The 25,650-nt window shown below is 37.4% G+C and overlaps 1 protein-coding gene across 1 annotated transcript in view; it reads left to right on the top strand.

Moving 5' to 3' along the window:
- Window positions 1-25,650, top strand: part of PGM5 (phosphoglucomutase 5) — a 70,991-nt gene that overhangs the window by 18,312 nt on the left and 27,029 nt on the right. Inside the window, exons 3-7 of the mRNA XM_081941098.1 lie at window positions 235-381; window positions 1,820-1,945; window positions 4,663-4,853; window positions 6,180-6,334; window positions 20,925-21,040. Coding sequence (XP_081797224.1) covers window positions 235-381; window positions 1,820-1,945; window positions 4,663-4,853; window positions 6,180-6,334; window positions 20,925-21,040 — 735 coding nt within the window. The remainder of the gene's footprint in view (window positions 1-234; window positions 382-1,819; window positions 1,946-4,662; window positions 4,854-6,179; window positions 6,335-20,924; window positions 21,041-25,650) is intronic.

Below are 25,650 nucleotides of genomic sequence, written 5' to 3'. Positions count from 1 at the left end.
TTAATTTGATTTTTCAGACGATTCAACCTCAGACATGCAGCTCAGTTTTAATCTGAAGATTTCAGAGACCATAAAAGTTCTAATAAAAATGCATGCACTGCTAAAATACTATGTTAAACTATTGTGTATCTCGTAATAATAATAAAAAAATATTTTGTATTTAAGAGCATTTAATCTCTTTTTTGTGGTGATATTCAAGAATTGATACAGCTTATGTTTGTCTTATATTTTCAGGTCCAGCTCCAGATGTTGTTTCTGATAAAATTTATCAGATCAGCAAAACCCTTGAAGAATATGCCATTTGCCCTGATTTGAGAATTGATTTGTCTCGGTTGGGAAGACAGGAGTTTGATCTGGAGAATAAATTCAAGCCTTTCCGGGGTATTGAATTCTTTTCCATAGTGTGGAAATTTGCAATTAAAACTAAAAAGTTAGTCCTTTAAAAAGCTATTGGCATGGTAGTATCTTAGAACTGAAATAGGAAATCCACAATGGGAATGTAGTTTTTCCCTTGTCCCCACTGTTTAAGTTTCACATAAATTTTAGTACTATAAAGGCAATATCATATTGATAATAATCTTATTCTGGCTGTGACTGAAATTCAAACCAATATCTAATTTTCTGTTCCCCTGATTCTTGTTAGCTTAGCATTCCCATTCTAGATATTTTTCTTCAGGCATTTTACTTCTAAACTTAAAGCACAAGTTGAAATTTCAGTTTCTCATTCTACAGCCTTTGTTTTACATTACTAAATTGATTATGGATTTTTGTGGTCATTGTGTTACTAAGCCACATAGTCATTTTATAGACTTTTTTTAATACAGGGTTTTATTCTAGACTTTTTGATAACTTGTTGATATTCTGTTTTATTCCATTGCATGCCAACAATTCTGGAAGCAATATAGTAAGTTTTAGAACTTACAACCCTATCTTTGCTTCTGCCTTTATCAGTCTGACATGATTAGAGCCCATGTCTGAGGGAGCCCATTTCTGAGAGGGCCCATGTCTGAGGGAGATAGGCAGTTAAGAAATAAGAAATATAAATAAATAAAGTAAGCATGTCTTAAGTTATTCTCTTGCTTATTCATAGAATATCCAAAAAACTAACAGTAGTAGAATATTCAGAGTTGACAGAATCAGGTAGAAATTATTGCTGAGCAAAAACATTCAGTGGATATTTTGTGAAGTAGCCCTTTAAGTTAAAAAAAAAGGTAACCATCTGAGGTACAGTAAAGCATTGAGGGCAGAGATGGTATTCAGCCGGTTCTCTCCGGTTCGTGCGAACCGGTAGCGGTGGCTGCGGGAGGCTCCGCCCACCCACCCCGATGTAATGCACGAGCACTGTGCATGCACAGAAGGTGGTGTGCGTGCACAGAAGCAGCATGTGTGAGTGAAGCAAGCATGCACATGCGCTCACATTTACGAAGCAGTAGGGAAGGTAAGTGAATCCCACCGCTGATTGAGGGACTGTATTCTTGAAAGTGAAACACTCCAAGGATCTTCCTAGATTGTCTGAACATGCATGTACATGTACATGAACAGAATATGCTTCTGCCAATTCTGCTGCTGAAATGTTAAGCAACTTGCCCTTACAAATGGTTCAGGCAACCTGACAAGAATTCTACTATGGACTTTGAATTGCCAAATTGAGAGGTGATCTTTGATAAAGGTGGTGGCTTAATTCCCAAAGCATTTAGGGTGTAGATTTTCACTTAACTCGGTGATAAAAGTTTTTGTAGTAATAATTTTCATTTGGTGTGTACTTACAACTTAGCACGCTGTCCTGACTTAGATCCTTTGTTTGATCTTTTGTGCACAGTTGAGATAATCGACTCTGTGGAGGTTTACCTTAATCTTCTGAGGACCATCTTTGATTTCAGTTCTATTAGAGGCTTGCTAACAGGGCCAAATCAACTTAAGATCAGAATTGATGCCATGAATGGAGGTAAAGAGCACCATTTTTAATGCAGTATGTAAACTACTGATTTTTTAAAATGCTGAAAATAAGATTTAAAACTCATACAATAATTATTATCGCTTGATACCAGGCTATCATTCTAAATACATTTGCTAGCGAGTCATCCTTAATGAATGCAGAGAAATGCACATGATTTTGCTGTTAAGTATAATATTATATATATATATATATATATATATATATATATATATATATATATATATATATATATATATATATATATATATATATATATATATATGTGTGTGTGTGTGTGTGTGTGTGTGTGTGTGTGTGTGTGTGTGTGTTGTATTTGTACTGATAAATAAATAAAGGGAGACTAGGATGCATGGTCTTCTGTGATGAAGCCGAAGGACAGAAAGAGGGAGTGTGACCTTCCTCCCATATTTAGGCATACCAGGGGTTGTAACACAAATATATATATATATATATATATATATATATATATATATATATATATATATATATATATATGTGTGTGTGTGTGTGTGTGTGTGTGTGTGTGTGTGTGTGTGTGTGTGTGTGTGTGTGTGTGTGTGTGTGTGTGTTATATTTGTACTTATAAATAAATAAAGGGCCCTTTATAATATATATATTGTATTTGTACTGATAAATAATCATACCAGGTCATACCAAATAGTCATACCAGGGGTTGTAACACAAATACATACATACATACATACATACATACATACATACATACATACATACATATGGATTATATGTTGAAGAATTCGTACAAACCGAAGTTCTTCAAATGTGGCAAAAATAACTGGGACAAAGGTGACAGATTAAAAAAATACATGATTATATTTTTGTAAGTGTATACATTTTTGCCCACAAACGGGTTTCTTCAGTTTATTAAAACATTCAATAATAGGTTTTAAAATAATTAATTACTATCATCTTTAGAAAAGTTAAATATGACAAGCGTGTTTATACTACAAATAAATGGTTGAAATGCATCTTTCTATGACATTCCTATACGCAAAGTGATATCGCATTTCAACCACTGCCTGTTTTCCATTTGTATTCTTTTAAAAATGCTATTCAATTTTTCTTCTCCCACAAAAACGCAGATACTATAATTGAGTTTAGATATATGACCTCATACCAGCTATTTCCCTCAACAATTGGCTAAGCAGATATTTTCAAAGAGCCACAAAATTCTTTGCAGAACTGAAGAAAATCTGTCTCTTCCTTTAATTATGTCTGATGTTGATGTTTAAGTAGAACAGCATTCTTTTTTAAAAATCAGTTTCCTGTCATTTCCTGAGGCCATTCTTTCTACTGCTCATATATAAAACTCTTTCAGTGTCCAAAATGTCCACTAATAGAATATTTAACTTGTATCTGGTATTATACAGCTATTTCTTAAGCACTCTCATGGGTCGTCCCCCCCAAATAAAGTTTGTTATTTATTAATATATACCAGGTGATATATGTCGCTGCCCTGTGTTCTCACTCCTTTTATAAAATAGCTGGACTTTCACTTGGGAATTTCCAGAGTACAAATTAATCCAGAATCAAACTGCCTTTAAATTAATCACCACACTAATATGTTTGGTTTTCATACCAGCTTTTTATTGTACAAATGACATAAGCAGCTGAACTGCCAATTTAGATATTCTACAGGTAGTCCTCAACTTATACAACCGAGTCCAAAAATTTTTGCTAAGCAAGGCAATTGTTAAGTGACTTTTGCCCCATTTTACAACTTTTTTGTCAGGATTGTGAAGCAGTTGCACAATGAATCTTGATGTCGTTAAATGAAACTGGCTTTCTCCATTGACTCAGCTGAGAAAGTTACAAATGATGATCACATGAATTCCAGGACAGTGTAACTGTCATAAATAAATACTTGCCAAGTGCCCAAATTTTGATCATGTGCAACAGTTGTAAATGTGACAACTGGTCCTAAGTCACTTTTTTCAGTACCATTGTAACTGTGAACAGTCACTAAATGAACGATTGTACGTTGACGACTACCTGTACTTCTATAGCAGCATAAAGAACAAAATAAGTGCAATAAATGACTGAAACATCATACATTTGTTTCACGTTCCCAAAGTGCCCTAAAACTGAACCAGACACTCGGTGAAATCTCTGCATTCCTTCTGCAGTAGTTGTAGAACAAAAAAAACAAATAAAGAGGTGCTTATTCCATGTGCTTAATGCTGAACCTCTTCTATTTTAATTTATTTATTGATTATAGTTTGGATTTACTATTGTTTTTACTGTCATTTGTTCCCTAAATTATTTGGTAATAAACAGATCTTTCATAGCCTTCATCTTTTTAAAGGAGATTACTTTGGTCACATGTAGATGACCCAACATGCATATAAACACAGAGGCAATTTTTGTAGAGAATTGCAGGCTACCTTGTTTAACAGCGAGTGATGTAATACCCTGTTTAATGTCTACGGAGATTCTCAGTCATCCAGGTTATAGTTGTCCCAAAGGTGCTTTTTCCAAGAGGCAACTGGACTTTCTGGTTTCTTGCATGAGAAGCGAAATATCTTCCACCCCCCCCCCCCCAAGAAAGTCCAGTTGCCTCTAGAAAAAGCACCTCTGGGACCCTCTTTAATGCAAATCGATTCCATTTTTTTAAAATGCATGAAGGTGTTCATTCTGAATATTTATTTGAAAATGGTCTTTAAATTGATGGCAAATCCCTTTTGCAGTGATGGGTCCCTATGTCCGGAGAATCCTGTGTGAGGAATTGGGAGCTCCTGCTAATTCTGCAGTTGATTGTGTCCCTCTGGAAGATTTTGGTGGCCAGTACCCTGATCCAAACTTAACATATGCCACTTCCTTGTTGGAAGCAATGAAAGGAGGAGAATATGGATTTGGAGCTGCATTTGATGCTGATGGGGTAGGTTTGGGGAAACTAACTTCATAGCTGAAAGTGGCCTAACAACAAAGTGAACCAACAACAAAAAGATTTCTATCTTTCACATAGTTATTAGGCTTTCACTTAAGCACAGAAGAAATTAACAATTTAGTTCATCAGTTATGCACTTCCCTCACTATTATGAACAATTCGGTAGCTCAACATTGTTCAGTGCTAAAATATTTAAAGTTCCAAAATATATCGTTTAGTTTCTTACATGGGATCAATTGTAGGTTTTTCAAGTTCATAACATGTATTGGAATATATATTTCAAGTTCATAATGTATCTCATGGATTTTCCAGACAAATGCATGCATCTTTTTGATAGTGTAAGAAATGCTTGGCAGTTAGAATTGGAAAACTTTGAAGTGTCAGGTAAACAAATTGTGAATACAGTTGAACCTAGCCATGGGACCTCCATCCCACCTCACATCTGTTCTTTTTTTTTCATTTTGCATTATTCATAGTTACTACCAAAATAATCTCCAGTTCTTGGTAAAACAATGAAAGGGTTTTTTTCTGATTTAATCAGTAGGCCACAGATGAAGAAACCAGTGTAAATGATACTTTGAAGTCACATTTTTAACTCCTTTGTTTAGGACATGAAGAACTTTCTACCAAGTATTGTGTGACCATTTTAGGAAATGTAATGCTGGACTTGGTATTTCCAGTTAAATTCAATTCTTTATCTCAGTCTAACTTATAGTTGTTTATCCTTCATTTGCTGAAAAGATTGTTGAAGAACAATTCCTGCCTAGTAATGAAAGATTTATAGAGCATAATTATTGGAAATCTTCACAGTTCAATTAAAGAAAACAGTTGATAACATTATGCTTTGTTATAAGATACAAATAAGAATTAAAAGTTCAAAATTGATTTTGCAGTTCCCAATGAAGGAAGAATGATAAAAGATATCTCCTTCCTCCTCCTGTCCTCCCTCCTCCTATTCTTCCTTCCTTCCTTCTTTGCTTTTTAATCAAGCTTAATGGGGAAATGTTACTATTCTTCAAGAGAGTGTATTTCCAGGAAAAAAGAATATGAAACTTTGGAGTCACAAGCTATTATATATTTTTTCATAGTTTATTCAACCAAATTAAACTTCTCCATGAGCTTTAGATCAAGCCATGTAGCTGAGTACTACCGTATGAAACAGACTAAAGCCAAATAGCAATTTTGGGTCTCCCTCTTGCTAGAGTGCAAATTGAAAAAAGGGAGAACCCAGCTCTTTTTGCACAAGCACTGCAGATGTTCTTCTTTACTGATTCATTTCCCCTTTCCCTACTCAATATATTTTATTTTCTCTTTCAGGACCGTTACATGATTCTGGGTCAAAATGGATTTTTTGTTAACCCTTCTGATTCCCTGGCCATTATTGCAGCAAATCTCCATTGCATTCCATATTTTCATCAGATGGCTTTGCGAGGGTTTGGTAGGAGTATGCCTACCAGCACTGCCTTGGATAGGTAGGAGACAAATTTCACTGGTATCATTATATAACTGGACCTGGATAAGGAATTTACTGCTGTATTCAACTCCCAATCCCTTGGTTGCAGTTCAGAAATTCTGTAACTAAATGTCATCAACTAACCACCAAGAGATGGTTTTTCTCCTGTTTTATTTTCACCTAGTTTAGGACACTCATAAAACAGTTGTCTAAACGCAATCAAAATATAGCAAAATATTTTTTCCAATCTATGGTATGTCTCAAAATAGCCCCATTCATTTGGGGTGGGATGTTACTGTCCTGGCTTGCCAGATATTTTTATTTTTCCAGATATGTATCTCTGAAATTCAGCTTCAGCTTCTCACACTATTAAGCTTTCTGATCAGGACTGCTAGGAGTTATATTTCATTATGATATGTGGAGGACCACAAATTGACCATTTCTGAGTTAAGTATATAATGTGTACTGTTAATTGCAGAGACACTGACTTCATGAACCAGAATAATCTCTATTAAACCCTTGTGTATTTCAGAAAATATTTTCCAGAGGAGTTATACAATTGAAAGCTATTGTTGTTGTGTAGTGCATGTGTGTGCACTTCCACATAATAGAAAGTAGAAGCTATGAGCAAAACACCTTTGTTTCAGGAAAATTGCTACCAAATTACAAATCTTTGTTTAAATGCTTGAATTTTCTAGCTGTTTTCCCACATCACTCACTCTTCCTGATTTGAAGAAGCCATGGGAATGATGTTTCAAATACCGATTACTGCTTTTGATATCTTTATTTTTTAAAAAAAATATTAATACCGGTAATTAAAATTTTAATATAAATGATATAAAATTGAATTTAGTGTGTGACTTTGAATTATTGACTACAGATAGCCCTTGACCTACAACCACATTTGAGCCCAAAATTTCTGTTATTAAGCAAGACATTTGTTAACTGAGTTTTGCCCCATTTTACGACCATTCTTGTCACAGTTGTTCAGCGAATCACTGCAGTTGTTAAGTTAGTAATACTGTTTTTAAGTGAAATTGGCTTCCCCGTTGACTTTGCTTGCCCGAAGGTCGCAGAAGGGGATCCCATGACCCTGGGACACTGCAACCGTCGTAAATGTGAGTTAGTTGCCAAATATCTTAATTTTAATCATGTGATCATGGGGATGTTGCAATAGTCATGTGAAAAATGGTGGTAGGTCACTTTTTCACTTTGTAACTTTGAACGTTCACTAAATGAACTGCTGTAAGTTGAGGACTACCTGTACCTTTTTGGAATGCAGTCCTTGACAGATCATTCAAAGGCCAAGCATAGCTCTCAGCTGGAAAAAAATTGTCACTCCCAGCCAAGCATGTAGTGTGAGCCAGTATAAGCTTTCACTGTTTGCTTAACCTATTACATTAAACCAACCAATTTTGACTAGTAGGCAACAATAGCAATAGTACTTAGACTTATATCCGTTTCATGGTGCTTTGCAGCCCTCTCTAAGTGGTTTACAAAGTCAGCATATTGCCTGCAACAACCCGGGTCCTCATTTTACTGACCTCGGAAGGGTGGAAGGCTGAATCAACTTTGAGCCAGTCAGGATCGAAATCCTGGGAACGAGCAGTGAGTTAGCCCTGCAATATAGGTAGTCCTCAACTGACGATCACAATTGAGCCCAAAATTTAGGTTGCTAAGCGAGACATTTGTGAAATGAGTCTTGCCCCATTTAATGAACATTTTTTGCCACAGTTGTTCAGTGAACCACTGCAGTTCTTAAGTTAATAACATGGTTGTTAAATGAATCTGGTTTCCTCACTGGCTTTGCTAGTCAGAAAGTCACAAAAGGTTTTCACATTACCCTGGGACACTGTAACCTTCATAAATATGAGTTAGTTGCCAAGCATTTTAATTTTGATCTCATGACCATGGGGATGCTGCAACATGTGAAAAAGGGTCATGTCACTTTTTTCAGTGCCTTTGTAACTTTGAACGGTCACTAAATGAACTGTTGTAAGTCAAGGACTATCTGTACTGCATTCTAACCACTGCTCCACCAGGCCTCTTGTAAGCAAAGCAGACTTAAACCAAATCATAACTACATGATGCGTGAACTCAAGTCTAAATAGACACAAACATCTGATCTGCTGATAAACATGAGTGTTTAAAGAATCCTCTTTGTTATATACAGGTGGTATTTGACTTACGACCAAATCAGAACACCATTTTATGACTTTTTTTTTGCCCTGATTGTAAAATGAATCACTGCGGTTGTTGTGGGAATCATGCTGTCATTAAATGGATCTAGCTTCCCCACTGACTTGTCGGAAGCCATTTAGGAAGGTTACGAAAGGTAAAAATAAAAAAAGAGGAATAGAAAACAGGCATTCGTGGACGATATAGTATTTATATTAGAGGAACCATTAAAATCAGAAATTAAATTAATCCAAAAAATAGAGGAAATTGGTAGGGTAGCAGGACTTAAAATTAGCAAGAACAAAACAAAGATCATTACGAAGAATTTCACCAAAAAACAAGAGCAAGAATTAGAGGAAAACATGGGAATGCAGATAGTAAAAAAGGTAAAATATTTAGGAATTTGGCTGACAGGGAAATGCTCAACAATTAAGGAAGACAATTATGATATAATGATTCAGAAATTAAGAAAGATTTGGAAAATTGGAGGAAACTACAAGTATCATTAATGGAAAGAAATGCCATTGTTAAAATGAATATCCTACCAAAAAGTTTATTTTTATTTCAAGTGGCACCGATTAGCTTAGGGAAAAACTTTTTCATAGATTTAAGCAAATTAATTGCACAATTTATTTGGTCAGGAAAAAAACCACAAATTAAATTGAAATTGTTACAGGACACTTGAGAAAAAGGAGGATTTGGACTTCCTGATTGGGAGCTTTATTATCAAGCAGCAGCTCTCATCTGGATAAGGGACTGGATCAGAAGATTACTAACAATAGAAGGTTACAATTTGGAACTCAGTTGGCATGCCTTTATCTGGGATGGGAAAGACAAAACCCATAGCTATTTCCAAAAACATTTAATTAGAAAAGCTCTACTTCAAATATGGTTAAAAATCAAAACAAAACATTACAACAAAATCCCAATCTGGCTATCCATCATGGAAGCTCTGCTATACCTGAACATATTAGACATAAACAAGATAATAAGATATGAAGACATATTAGATAACCAAGAAAGAGTAAAAACAAGGCAAGAATTGAAAGACGAGGGAATAGACATAGGCTGGTGGCTGTATTTACAAATACAGACAAGATGTAAAAAAGATAGAGAAAGGGAAGGATTTTATAAGGAGCCACAAGAATTGGATAAAATTCTACAGGGAACCGAATAAAAATTGATTTAAAAAATATATCATTATTTATTAAAATTTAAAATGAAAGAAGAAACGATGAAAGAAACGATGATAACATGGGCGACAAATTTTGAGTATACTATAGAATTGGCAGAATGGGAAAAAAATTGGGGAAAAAAATATAAATTAATGATGACAATGGCATATAGAGAGAACATGTACAAGATGTTCTACAGATGGCATCTCCAACCAGTGAGAATTGCGAAAATGTTTCCAGAGTGCTCACCTATCTGTTGGAAATGCAACAAACAACATAGAACATACTACCATATGTGGTGGACATGTGCATCTGCGAAAAAATATTGGAAAAAAATAAAAGATTAGCTGGAGGACATTACCGCACAACAAATTGAACTAAAACAAGAATTATTTCTGTTAAGAATTATAAAAGGAAATTATGAAAAAAATATTAGATACTTAATTCTACACATAATCACGGCAGTGAGAATTACATTTGCACAAAACTGGAAAAAAAATTCCACGCCTACAGAAGAAAATGTAATAAAAAAAATATTGGAATGTGCAGAGATCGATAGGCTCATGAAAGAATTAAAAGAGAAAGAAGAATCTGAATATTACTCTGAATGGGATTTATGGTATAATTGGCTAGAGCAAGGGTCAGCAAACTGCGGCTCTGGAGCCGCATGTGGCTCTTTCCTCCCTCTGCTGCGGCTCTGTCACCGGTAGGCGCCACAATTTTGAGAGGAACTTCCGGTGGTGGGCGGAGAGAGGCACAGTGCGCCAGGAGAAGACTCTATGGCAAGGGGATGGTTTTCCAGTTATCTCTGCAATTGATAGGGCTTTCGATTATGACAGCTAGAGGAAAAGGTACGCCATACTAGGAGGAGGAGGTGGGGGAACTGAACTTCCGATTAGCTCCAGAATTGAACAGGGGGCTTCCGGTTAGGACCTTTGTGGCTCCCGGTGTTTTCTTTTCTGTGGGAAACGGGTCCAAATGGCTCTTTGAGTGTTTAAGCCGACCCCTGGGCTAGAGGAAAGAGGGAGAAAAGAGGAAAGCAAAAAAGAAAGGAAGAAAGATCAACAAATTAAAAAACAACTACAAAACCAGAAAATGATTAAAAGATAGAAATACGAAATACACTGTAGCAAATAAATAATAGGAAATGGGATACAGAACGAGTCAAATGTAATGAAGGCTGTTATACATAGAATATATAGAACGTTGTATTTAGAATGAAGAAAAAAGATGTATGAAATAATATACATGTACATATATATAAAGTTATAGTTATACAAGACTTACATGTACAGATAAAAGAATCACAACAAATGTGTAAAAGAAGTGTAATGTGTTGCAAAGATGTGAAGTTTGCATAAACCAAATAAAAAGTTTTTTTTTTAAAAAGGAAGGTTACAAATGGTGATTACATGACCCCTAGGACACTGCAACTGTCATAAACAGGTTGCCAAGCCCCCAATTTTTGATAACGTGGGCATGGGAATGCTGCAAAGGTCATAAGTCTAAAAAACGATCCTAAGTCACTTTTTTCAATGCAGTTGTCACTTTGCATGGTCATTAAATGAACAGTTGTAAGTCGAGGGTCACCTGTAGTCTATTCAACCCTTTCTTCAGTGCCTGATGCTTTTAGCTTGTTTGACTTTATGGCAGGGATGGGCTCTCCCTGGCTAGTGATCTCTGTGCAACCTCCATTTTTCAAGACTTAGAATAAGCTCAGAACAATATTTGGTGACCAAACTTTTGATTCTCAGTGAGGCACGGATTTTGCATTTTTCCTTAAAGAACATGCACAGTGGGGCTATTTATTCCCTATGGGGCTTGATGGGCTTAGTTTGTATTTTAAACTAGTGGGTCTCAACCTTCCTAATGCTGCGACCCTTTAATACAGTTCCTCAAGTTGTGGTGACCCCCATCCTTAAAACTATTTTATGTTTTCTGTATTTTTTTGAAAATATGTGTTTTCCGATGGTCTTAGGCGACCCCTGTGAAAGGTTTGTTCGACCCCCAAAGGGGTCCCGACCCACAGGTTGAGAACCACTGTTTTAAACCTATCCAGAAATCAAACACTAACTTCAATTATATAATTGTGTCACTAACTGGGACTTTTGCATGCCAGAGGGGAAACATTCAAAATGGCCCTCCACTTTTGTTTTGAGATGACTAGCTCTGCTGAAGTGACTTTGGGAAAACTCATTTTCAAATTGTACTATTGAGCTCAGTCGTCAGAATTTCTGAGGAACTCAAAATTATTTTTCTCCTTTCTTCTAAGGGTAAAATATTTTCCTTCCACCACCACCGAACAGAAAGTTTCCATGTTATCATTATTTGCACAGACATGTCTAACTTGGCACTGCTTTTTTCCTCCCAGTATCCTTTCTTTCTGTTTGGATATGACAAGACTGTTTTGAAATGAATATTTTTAATGACTTTTCTCAAAAACTAATCAAATGGCTTTGTAAACAGCGGGGTCCATTTTGTTATTAATTCCAGGGAATTTAGAGCAGTTTTAATTCAGTAGCCTTCCTCTGAGACCTGGGCCTCTTTTCATTTCCTTCATGTCCTAGACTGAACCTTTGATACTGAAAAGCAGAGGGAGGGAGGGAGGGAGGAAGGAAGGAAGGCAGGAAGGAAGGAAGGAAGGAAGGAAGGAAAATATTTATTTAACCCACTTCCCATGGTAGGAATTCTAATGAAGGGCCATAATCTGAAAATACTGTTTTTAATCTCCTAAAGATACACAGTTCAAATATTATAAAGCATAATAGCTTAATTTTAGTTTAATGATTATACAAACCTGGCCACTATATTAAGCCTAAGTTTATAATTTTTTAGTATGGTTTATGCAACAAACTAAATTAGGCCAAGTATAGGGCGGGTTGGATAAATTGTGTGTGTTCAGCAGGTTGGAAGAATGTATTGATTGTGTGGTTTGTGAATCAGATAATTACATTAAATCAGTGGTGGATTGCTCTTACCGTCGCTACTTGTACACTGATCATGGTCTGCGCTGCGCACATATGGGTATGAGTGATGTCAATGAGCAAAATTTGGAAAGTACTGTGCAACTTTATGCTTTGCAGAGAGTGTGCAGATCTGGTTTTTTGAACTTCAGCAAGTCATTGAAAAGCGTTTAAATGTGAAGAATAGTTCTCTTTTTTTTAAGAGAAAGTGTTTGAAAAGGTGATAGTCTTGAATTATGGAATGTTGCACACAAATATAGAATTGAAGGTGGGTATTGAATGTGGTAAGAGCAATATATGATGAAAGTAAAGCACTCAAAAGGCTAAACAAAATGTTTAATGAACAGTCTTGAGCAGTGAGTAGTTATATAACATCCCTTGGTTATTAAAATATTTATGGAAAATATATAAGAATGGTTGTGAGATTTCAGATATATCTGCTGGGAATGTGAATGTGTTTATATATATTTTAGGCATTATAAATATCTACCATCTTGTAGGGTTAAAACTTCAGTGTTTTTCAGCAAATATTACATTGTAAGTTATGCCAAAAACTAATCCTTTGAAAAATAATATATCGAAGACCAAGGAAGTTACATTTGATAGGAAAAATGGTATGAAGGATTGTGAGTTATACTGTACATAAGTGGCAAAAAACTAAACCTAACTGTTAGATACTTGTACTAACTGCAGTGCTTTCCACCAAGGTCCTCTGTTCTGGCGGGAACTGAGGTTTAATCCTATTGGTCGAAGGGTCTGACAGCTCCTGGCAAGAGCTGCTGTCAGACTCAACCTTCGCTGGATTGTTCTCACTTGCTGTTGTTAATAAAGAGCTGTTGTTACCGTTAAGCCTGCGTGTGCCTATCCATTACCCAATCTAACACTAACCTTGTTAGAATGTCCACTATCAAAGATGAAAAAGTGAATAAATAATGTTTAATATATGCAAATGTGGGTAGAACGAATATATGGAGAGGTATAATAACTATGTTGGCATAACTAGATCCAGCAATGCATTTTTTTGTATTTGCATGCCTTTAGTTTCTTTTGCTTATTATTTTGTACTCCATTACTTTACTTTGCATGTTATTTATTCCAAAAGAAAGTCATGTGATGGGTACATGTTTTTGCTTAAACATTTAATGTGCAAAAACAATCTGACTTGAATTAGAGAGAATACACTGTATGAATGCTGCCTTGGCACAATTGTAATTTTCTGTGACTTCAGGGACTAAATTGAAGAAAAATATGTCTGAAAATATTCCAGGAACTAGCCAAATGAATTATTCTGAAAATACACTATTAGCAAGCAATAAATACTTCAGGGAATCCCTAGGAAAGCTGGTATAAATTATAATAGTTCATTGTCAACACAGATTTAATTGGCTAGAAAAAAGAACCACAAGGGTGTATGAATTCAGTTTGAAAAGTAGAGGGGCCTAGGAAGAGGCAATAGACTTCCTTGCAGTCTCTTCCCCCCAAATGCTTTTCTTTCATTTCTGCTGTTGGAAATTTCCTACAACTGGGGAAAAATACCTGGAAAGAGGGAGGTGCATCATTTCTTTCTAAAAGATCTGTTCGTTTTTTTCTGCATAGCACTGGGAGAGAGAAGTGATTTATTAATTTCCAGGAGTAAGGAGCTTTTCATTCTTCTCATCTTCCATGACTGATGACATCTCAGGATGTGGGACACTGCTTGTATGTTCCATCTTGCATTCTTGGTTGGTCATCTAGAAAGTGAAAGAATCAATGTGCTCATGAAATTCCCTTGTGACCACTAGATTTACAAGCAATCAACAAAACTCAGGTGTGAGCAAAGATCTGCAGGTAGCAAAATTGTAATATAGATTGGTTTCAAACTGCTTGTGAATGGTTACATTTTTTTTTACTATGCAGGGGGTTCACTTTATTCAACCATAATGGGTTTGTGTTGAAACAAACAAAAGGCACTGGTGGTTACCTATAAAGGCATGGGGCCAAGATACTTGAAGGACTGTCTCTGTCCAATTGCCATTATCTGCCTTATTATATCTGGCAGCAGTGGTGTGCTTCAGTTCCCTCAATTAAATTAAACGACGTATTGCGGGATATAGGAAGTGTTTCTTTTCTGTTATGACATCTGCCCTCTGGAACACCTTTCCACCCAAGATCAGAACGGCCCCTTATCTGCTGGCCTTCAGAAAGCTTTCAGGACTTGGCAGTGCTCTGGTATGGAGGTTGGAAAGTAAGTGCAGCCCCTGGGATTTGTTATTATTCTGAGGTTTTAGTTTTGATTATGTGATGCATGTTCTTATAATTATTGATGTCACTGTTTTAAAATTTGAAATATTTTGCTACCCAGAGTTGCTTTGGTGAGACAGATGGATCATATGCATGAAATAAAATAGAGAAATGCTTATTGAAATATACTAGAACAGTGGCCCCCAAACTTTTGGACACCTGGGACTGGTTCTGTGGAGAGATCTTTTTCCACGGACTGGAGGGGACCTAGTTTTGTGTGCAACTTGCATTCTGTGGCTGGGGCTTCGCTTGTTTGCGTGGCCCAGTTTCTGGCATGCCCCGGACTTGTAGCCAGTCCACGGATCGGAGGATGAGGACCCCTGCATTAGAAGTCAGGGAATCTTTCAAAGTAGTGAATATTTTAACTGAACAAATAGATTTATTTGCAGTGTCGTGGATGCAATTTATAAAATAAAGTAAGATTTCTTTAATCGAAGTAATGGATATGCTGCATTAAAAATGTGCAGGTTATTTGGTCTGGGCTCTGAAAATCCAGCCAACTATTAAATGGCAACAAAAAATATAGAGAAAGAAACGAGCCCTCCCTTGCCTTCTAACAATCATTCAGATTTCTGCAGCCTATATCTGGTTCTCCTAAACAACTAGGATTCTACAGACAGCATGTGGCTTTGTTTACAAGTAAGTCTGAATTAGCTGAGCCATCAGTAGACATGTAAGAAAGATATTGGAAAAGCACTGTTTTACTGAACTCTCTTCCAGTTCTGTAATAATTTATCCAAGAAGGCCATTTAGTCATTTTGTTCCTTATCTTTCTGAAGCATCCTTTTTATCTGTTGGCTGGGTCAAAGCTGCAGTTCCAGAGTTTTATTTATCTTATTTTTTTGCACATAAATCCAAAATAATGGGAGTAGCAGCTGCAGTGCTTACCATATATGGGATATTGGCAGTTGCTTGGTTCTACTCTTGGTATATACACTTGATGCCTTTTAAGGGAAGTCAGTGCCTGCAGAGTGAAAATATCCAGAAACCAAACATGTATTTCATAGACCTGCCACTTTTTTACTGTTAGGATCATATGAAAAGTACAAGGTCCGGGGATTAACGCTTCAAGTAGAAAGGAAAAGAGTTGGTGTTTCTTTTTAAAAAAAATGAGAAATCTTAGATAAGATCTCCAGAACAACAGAGAAAATTACCATCCGATTTCTCCATACAAGATAGCATTTTTGTGGTTTGTGTCTTGGCTTACACATTATTGCAAAGTTTGACAAAATAAGCTGCTGTCTTTGCATATACTTTGAGGTAAAACCTCCACTGAATTCTATAGTAACGTCAGTAACTTTTGGAGTACTTTCTATTTTAAAAATATGCAGGCTGCAAAAATTGTCAAATGCCTTATCATGGTCCAGTACCGTTCTCATAGATGTTCTTGGCTATACTCCCATTCCGTTCATGGAACACATCACATAAAACTCTCTTAAATCTTCTGTATTACACTCCTTTTGACCGAAGATGAAACAGTTGAAACTTTGAGGGTTAAGTACATTTGAAGATAAGTACATTTCTTTGACTAAACTGTTTTTAACATTTTCCATTTCTTGGCCCAGTAAAATTAGCTGGCTTTTTCTTTCAAATCATTTTTTTAATTTCACAGGTCTCCTTACACATTTATCTCAGAGGTGGGTGGCTCTTGGTTCGGCCCGGATCAGGAGAACCGGCAGTAGCGGTGGCGGGAGGCCCCGCCCAGACGCTTCTGCGCATGCTTCTTGCACGAGTGAGCACGCCCAAACCCGGTAGTAAAAAAATTAGCAACCCACACTGATTTATCTGTATACTACTAAAACTCTCATTGCCATGTCATTTAACAGGGCAAAATAATGTATCATAGGGGAACAAGGTAGTTCAAATGGGCTAATGTACAGAATAGGAAGGGAGGAAAAGGGAAAGAGAGGAAGAAATTAAAAAAGGAAAGGAAGAATAGGGAAGGAAAGAGAAACGGGGAGAAAGGAACCCATTGTACCTTTTCTGGCCTATAACAGCCCTGTACATTTCCCCAATTCATATTCCTCCCGCCCCCGGCACCTTCCTCAACCATGTGGTACATCCTGTACATCCTTGTATATCCTCCCTGACCCTCACCACTCCTTATATAGTGCCATGTACAATTGCTGGATCACACCCCAACGCACCTCCTTTCTCCCTTCCCCACAAAGCAGCAGCGACTTACCTGACTGCTGGCCTTCAGCCTGCAACATTTTGCTGATTTTCCCATTTATTTTCTCCCTAGAAGCTTACCATAGACAAAGTAAATGGAAAAGATGGCAGGAATTCTAAGGAGGAAGAGAAAGAGAGTGAGAGGGAGGGAGGAAGATAAGAGGGATAAGGAAGGGAGAGAAGAAGATTGCTAATCTTCTAAAGAAGGATTTCTAAGAACCATGAAGGTTCAAAAGAGCATCAGAAATGGAAGCAATGCCCAACTTCTTGCAGGCTTCTCACTGAGTTTCCTTTTGGAACCCTCAGTGGGGAAACCTTCAAGAAGTTGGACATTGTTTCCATGCCCACTGCTTTTTTTGCGCTCTCATTTTATTTCTCTGTTAAGGAAATAACTCTGAAAGGATGACCTAACAGGCCATAGGTTGCCTAATATACCATAAAAGAGGATAATATTATCCTCTAACAATTTTAATTTGATATTTTATACTGTAACAGCAACTTATCAGGGGTGAGTAGTTTAACAAATCATAGTTAATTTGATGAACCATCACATTCTAACCATGAAAAAACTCAGACAATATATTTCTCTCTGTAGTTCCAGAGATCTTATCTATTAAAAATGTATTCCCATCTGTTCAGAAGGATAATCTATGATATTGTAAGGAATGGGAATGTTGGATGTTTTCTGTCACAATTTTTGAATGCCACACTGGCTTGGTTCCCTAGAACATAATGTATAGGTAGTCCTCGACTTACAACAGTTCATTTAGTGACTGTTTGAAGTTACAAAGGCACTGAAAAAGTGCTTATGACCGTTTTTCACAGTTACAACCATTGCAGCATCCCCATTGTCACCTGAACAAAATTCATATCTTGGCAACTGAGTCATATTTATGACCATTGCAGGTCATGTGATCAACTTTTTCAGGCTTCCAACAAGCAAAGGCAATGGGGAAGCCAGATTCACTTAACAACCATGTTACTAACTTAACCACTGTGGCAAAAAGAGTCAAAAATGGGCAAAATTCATTTAACAAATTTCGCACTTAGCAACATAAATTTTGGGCTCAGTTGTGGTCGTAAGTTGAGGATTACCTGAAGCAGTGGTGGGTTCCGGATTCTGTTCCAACCGCTATGGTTGGAATGGCTCCGGTGTCACTCACATGCACATGTGCGGCTTGCGTGCACACACACGCGGCGTGCGCATGCATCGTACTTGCCTGCGACACTTCTGCAAGCCTCCGTGATGCTCCAGCTACTCGGCGGAGCATCACACAGGTGCCGTATGCACCATGCGCGCAAGCGCCAAAAGCTTAAAGCACAGGTAAGGAGCGAGGGTGGGCAGACGGGCGCTCCGGAGCATCATACCGGAACGGTATCCGGTGCTCCGGGCTGGCTCCAGTACACCTGTACCGGGGCGTACCGCTCCAACCCACCACTGATCTGAAGTTAATTTTGTTTGTTAATGTGTTAACCATATTGCTATAGTAATACTCAACAAACAAGAGATTTGAAAGTGGCAAGGCATTGTAAGTCAAGTTTATAATATTTATTTTGAATAGATACTACTTTCATGTTTCACTCCTAATGTCTTTTGTACTGACTTTGTGAATTTGTTTTTGTGGGGGGCGGAGGATATTTATTTTAGCTGGTTTGCTTGGGGATTCTCTGTGACTGCCTTCTCCATTTCAGATTTAGAGAATTAAATGCCAAAACTGCAGAAAGCTGCAACAGTTTGAAAATTTATGTCTGTGGGAAGAAAATAAAGCAAATTCATTCTACAATATTTTCCTTATTACTGTAGGGTTATGATGGGCGTATGACTTCCTTATTACTGTAGGACTGCAAATCTTTAACAATCATCATTAAGGCAGCAAAGTTATTGTAAACTGGTTTGGCGCTATTTAGCGGTCATCTGGATTATTGCAACCCAGAGATGGTAGCACTTGTGAAATTTATGCTAATGTTTTTGTTTTTTATTGTAAACACACTGTGAAAATAACAAAATAAATAAAATAAAATTTTCTAAAGATACAACAAGCTATTTGCCTTATTCATCAAGATCAAAATATATTCTTCTGGAAATATGTGAGTTTTTCTGTACATATGTAACAAGCAATTATAGCTATTTTGGTGTATGAAAAACATCTGAAAGTTGCAATTATTGGGTATTATTGGCATTATAAATGGTACAAAAAGGACTGCACACTTCATCTTAGATTAATTTGAAGACAAGCTTCCTGGATGGAAATAGCTAGCTAACATTTTGAATTTCAAGTTGCACTAAATCAATGATCATAATTTTCTCTCACAATACAGATCTTGTACCAGAGCTAATTACACGTAAATTAAATTATCTTATTTAAAGTTAAAATATTTGTACTTATTCCAAATAATTCCTCAGCTAATATATATGCATTATGGACATAATTTATTATATCCTGATTTCAAGGGCATAGAGCGGAGTTTTTCAATTACTTTCCATTAAAATAAAACCTTGCTCTTTGAAATGCTAGTACTGACAGTGTCACAACCTGGTTTGCTGATGTTGTAAACATTGTAAATCATAAATTGTGTAAGTTAGAAATGAATTGTATAGTCAAGCAATATGTAGAGTTTCACGACAGCTGAAATTATTTCAAGGATTCTTCCAGTGAAAGAATGAGGAAAATATACTAGAGATATTGATTATAACAAAAAGGCACATGAGAATGGCTGGCATTTCAGTTCATCTGTGTATCTGTATGTTAAAGTTGTGTGTGTGAGAGAGAGAAAGAGAGGGAGGGAGGGAGAGAGAGGGGAGGAATAACTAAGTAAAATTTAACTGTATTTGATTATTCTCATTTAATGCAATTGAAAGCCTGGAAATAACCAACACACACAGAGAGACATTATAAAGAAAATAATTAGATAAAGAAAATGTAATAAGGATTAAAATACCTGAAATAGAAAAAAAGAAGGAACAGAAAATTTAAAAAAGGGAATTACTGAAAATCTGACTTGTCCCTTTTTACAACATCTGCTACTTTACAATATTTGTAAACATCAAATTATTTGGGAAAAATGTTTGAAGGGAAAAAATTTCAGGGGAATATAGCATTTTGTTCTTCTAAGAAATAATACAATACAATACAATAGTAGAGTTGGAAGGGACCTTGGAGGTCTTCTAGTCCAACCCCCTGCCTAGGCAGGAAACCCTATACCGTTTCAGACAAATGGCTATCCAACATCTTCTTAAAGATTTCCAGTGTTGGGGCATTCACAACTTCTGGAGGCAAGCTTTTCCACTGATTAATTGTTCTAACTGACAGGAAATTTCTCCTCAGTTCTAAGTTGCTTCTCTCCTTGATTAGTTTCCACCCATTGCTTCTTGTTCTACCCTCAGGTGCCTTGGAGAATAGTTTGACTCCCTCTTCTTTGTGGCAACCCCTGAGATATTGGAACACTGCTATCATGTCTCCCCTAGTCCTTCTTTCTCTTAAGCTAAACATACCCAGTTCCTGCAACCGTTCTTCATATGTTTTAGTCTCCAGTCCCCTAATCTTCTTTGTTGCTCTTCTCTGCACTCTTTCTAGAGTCTCCACATCTTTTTTACATCGTGGTGACCAGAACTGAATGCAGTATTCCAAGTGTGGCCTTACCAAGGCCTTATAAAGTGGTATAAATACTTCTTTTAAACAACTGTACTAAGTGGCACTTGATTGGTTGTTGTGGCCAGAACTTGAATCCAGTTTTTAATCCATGGCTTTACTTAAAATGAGTGCATTTAAATAATTCTATATCCATATATTCAAAAAACTATAGTATATCAATAAAATATGTTGTGTAATGCTTTTTTTAGGGTTGCAAAATCAATGAAAGTACCTGTATATGAAACACCGGCAGGTTGGAGGTTCTTCTCAAATCTGATGGATTCTGGTCGATGCTCTCTCTGTGGAGAAGAAAGTTTTGGCACTGGTAAGATTAATAGTCTGAAAGCATTTCTGAATGCAGGTAGTCCTTGACTTACGACCACATTTGAGCCCAAAATTTCTATTGCCAATTTAGATATTTGTTAAGTGAACTTTGCCCCATTTTACAACTTTTCTTGCCACGGTTGTTAAGTGAATCACTACAATGGATAAGTTAGTAACCCATTTGTTAAGTGAATCTGGCTTCCCCATTGAGTTTGCTGGTCAGAAGGTCGCAAAAGAGGATCACGTGACCTTGAGACACAGCAATGGTCATAAATATGAACCAGTTGTCAAGATTCTGAATTTTGATCATATGATCAAGGGGATGCTACAAAGTTGTAACTGTGAAAAGGGGTCATGTCACTTTTTTCAGTGCCGTTTTAACCGACCACTAAATGAACTGTTGTAAGTTGAGGACTTCCTGTATTGTTAAACTACAACACCTACTCCATTTCACAACTCTAAAAACACTATCAAATAAATTTCTGTTGAATGTATTAAACATAGAGTCAGGTCTCATATTTGCAATAGTGGCGACTATCTACCCACCCTTATCAGGTCTCATATGTTAATTAAATCTCTGTACATCAGTTTAGGTAAAGGTAAAGGTTCCCTTCACACATATGTGCTAGTTGTTCCCGACTCTAGGAGGCGGTGATCATCTCCGTTTCAAAGCCGAAGGGCCAGCGCTGTCCAAAATCCCTCAGTGTTCATGTGGGCATGACTAAATGCCGAAGGTGCACAGAACACTGTTAACTTCCCACCAAAGATGGTTCCTATTTTTCTACTTGCATTTTTTACATGTTTTTGAACTGCTAGGTTGGCAGAAGCTGGGACAAGTAATGGGAGCTCACTCCGTTATGCAGCACTAGGGATTCGAACCGCCAAACTGCTGACCTTTATCAGCATCTGAGCCACTGAGCCATCACATCCACGTCAGATTAGCCTTTGTTAATTCTGAACTTTTTGAGCAAAAGCAAATACAGCAAGTCTAGAAGATTTTTTTGATACAATAGAAAAAGATTTTGTTCCTATATTAGCAATATATCGGCATTTACCCCAAACAATAAAAACATGCTAAATTCTATATGAAACATTTTGGAGGTTGTATGCATACAAATACATACAAAAACAGCAAATAAAGTGGTTAGCTCACCTGGGGAGGATGTCGGGGGATTCCATACCATATGAGATATATACAAAAAGAGGAGAAATTCGAAGGACATGAGGCAGACCCAGAAAAAGATGGAGACACAACATCAAAGATACACTACAACAACATCAATTAACAGTGGTTGAGGGTGCCAGAAGAGCAAGAGTCAGAACTATGTACCCCCCTCAACACCCAAAGTGGTAAAAAGAAGTAAGAAGAAGAGAAGAACAATAGTGCATAAGTAAGTACTTAATAGGTGTCTTAGTGGCTAAGACGCTGAGCTTGTTGATCAGAAAGGTTGGCAGTTCGGCGGTTTGAATCCCTAGCGCTGTGTAACGGAATGAGCTCCCAATACTTGTCCCAGCTTCTGCCAACCTAGCAGTTCAAAAGCATGTAAAAATGCAAGTAGAAAAATAGGAACCATCTTTGGTGGGAAAGTAACAGCGTTCTGTGCGCCTTTGGCATTTAGTCATGCCAGCCACATGACCACGGAGACGTCTTCAGACAGCGCTGGCTCTTCAGCTTTGAAACGAGATGAGCACCGCCTCCTGGAATCATGAACAACTAGCACATACCGTATTTTTTGGAGTATAAGACGTACCACAGTATAAGACACACCAAGGTTTTGAAGAGGCAAATTTTAAAAAAAGTAGGTAGGTAGATGGAGGGAGGGAGGGAGGGAGGGAGGGAGGGAGAGAGAGAGAGAGAGAGAGAGAGAGAGAGAGAGAGAGAGAGAGAGAAATACAGTAGGGAGGGAGGGAGAGAGAGAGTGTGTGTAGGTAGGTAGGTAGGTAGGTAGGTAGGTAGGTAGGTAGGTAGGTAGAGGGATAGAGAGAGAGAAATAGAAAGAGAGATACAGTAGATAGGTAGGAAGAGAGAGAGAGAGTAGATAGGTAGGTAGATAGAGGGATAGAGAGAGGGAGAAATACAGATAGAGGGAGAGGGAGAGAGAGAAATACAGTAGGTAGGTATGGAGAGAGAGAGTAGGTAGGTAGAGGTTTAGAGAGAGAAATAGAAAGAGAGAGAGAAATACAGTAAATAGGTAGGGAGAGAAAGAGAGTAGGTAGGTAGGTAGGTAGGTAGAGGGACAGAGAGAAATACAGTAGGAAGGTATGGAGAGAGATAGAGTAGGTAGGTAGAGGGATAGAGAGAGAGAAATATATATAGAGAGAGAAATACAGTAAATAGGGAGAGAAAGAGTAGGGAGGTAGGGAGGGAGGGAGGGAAATACAATAGATAGGGAGGGAGGGAGAGAAAGAGATTAGGTAGGTAAGTAGATAGAGGGATACGGAGAGAGAGGGAGAAATATGGTAGGGAGGGAGAGAGAGAGAAATACAGTAGATAGGTAGGGAGAAATATAGTAGGTAGGTAGGGAGAGAGGGGGTAGGTAGGGAGAGGGAGAGAGAGCAATACAGTATGGAGAGAGAGAGAGTAGGTAGGTAGAGAGATATAGAGAGAGAAATAGAAAGAGAGAGAAAGAGAAATACAGTAGATAGGTAGGGAGAGAAAGAGAGTAGGTAGGTAGGTACATAGAGGGATACAGAGAGAGAGGGGGAGAAATATGGTAGGGAGGGAGGGAGAGAGAGAGAGTAAGTAGGTAGGTAGGTAGATGTTTCCAGGTATACTTATCCATGTGCTGGAGAAGGAAATCGCTGACAATCTGCAGCACCTAACTTTGTTCCTGCTGGCACAGCATTTGATCCACGTAATTCTCATCAATCAGTTAAAGAGCTTTCCAAAAGGAAAAAAAAAAGTTTTTGCACTTTGCAAACCTCCCCAAAACGACCCATTTTTGCTAAAACGGGCCCGTTTTTTTTTTCAAATAAAAGGCATAAATAGCCTTGGGGGGACTTGCAGAGTGCTCCGGGGGGGGGGCAAAAACGAGCAAAAAACCAGTCCGTTTTTCGCGAAAACGGGCCCGTTTTTTGTTTAATTTTTTTTGCATGCATAGCCTTATGGAGGCTTATAGAGTGCTGCTGGGGACTGGGAGGGCAAAAAACGGCCCATTTGTTGCTCATTTCTGCCCTCCCCAGCCCCCAGGAGGTCTCTGAAAGCCTCCATAAGGGTATGCACGGCCATTTTGGTGAAGGGGGCGGGGCTTCGGGAGGCAAAAAATGCTGTATTCAATGTATAAGATGCACCCAGATTTTCAGCCTCTTTTTTGAGGAAAAAAGGTGCGTCTTATACTCCAAAAAATACGGTATGTGCAAAGGGAATCTTTACCTTCAAGCACTTAATGATCTCCAAACCATTATAACGCCAAAGTGAAGATACATGGATGATGCCATCAGTGGCCAAACTGCCATTGCATACTTGCCTCTCAACATCTGTTGCAAGTATATAAGTTGCAGCTTTTGTGTGATGAGGTTATACATGCGTCATCGTTTTGCCCTCCACTGAATAAGTCAATGCCAATCACTATGCGCCATGAAAAACTCTATAAATAAAAATAGCTAATTTAATTTTGAGTTGGACTGCAGAATTTCTAAGTGATTTCTCTCTTGCACTCTCAGTCTACTCAAAATATGAATCAGAACAGCAACTTAACCTTATATGAACATGAAATTTCAATGTGTACTTTCTGCAAGAAATGTATGTTTTTGTTCAGTGAATTGGAGTCGGTAGAAATTTAATGATGAACCCTTCTGAAGTATATTGGCATCATCAGTATTTATCCATAAAACATTCTACTTTATATTTCATCCATTATACTTAGTACCTTTGGTATGTGTGCTTTATCTTTTTTTTTAAAGCATTTAAAAAATAGAGTAAATAGCTACATGAAAGGGAAAAAGTGGAAAAAGGTCTAGTCAATAATTATTTACAATTATCATAAAATTCATTATTTCATTCATTAAATGCATAGACCTAGATTCATACTATCGCCTTAAGAAATTACTAAAAATCTATATAAAATTCAAAATAGTACTGTTGGCATTGGTATTAATGATACCACTTGCCATGGTGCACCAAATAAATGCAGATAATCATGTACCTTGCTCAACAGTAGTAACTGTGATAAGGGATCTTGGAGTCCTAGTGAACAACCATTTAAATATGAGCCAGCAGTGTGCAGCAGCTGCCAAAAACAGCCAACACAGTTCTAGGCTGCATAAACAGAGGGATAGAATCAAGTTCGCATTAAAAGTTAATACCATTTTATAATGCCTTGATAAGGCCACACTTGGAATATTGCATCCAGTTTTGGCTGCCATGATGTAAAAAAAATATTTAGACTCTAGAAAGAGTGCAGACAAGATCAACAAAGATTATTAGGTTAGGGGACTGGAGACTAAAACATATGAAGAACGGTTGCAGGGACTGGGTATGTCTAGTTTAATAGAAAGAAGGACTAGGGGAGACATGATAACAGTGTTCCAATATCTCAGGGGTTGCCACAAAGAAGAGGGAGTCAAACTATTCTCCAAGGCACATGAGGGTAGAACAAGATGCAATGGGTG

The sequence above is a fragment of the Natrix helvetica genome, assembly GCF_964273705.1.
Source record: "Natrix helvetica genome assembly, chromosome: 2".
Taxonomy (NCBI): domain Eukaryota; kingdom Metazoa; phylum Chordata; class Lepidosauria; order Squamata; family Natricidae; genus Natrix; species Natrix helvetica.
This window is presented reverse-complemented; position numbering and strand designations above follow the sequence as displayed.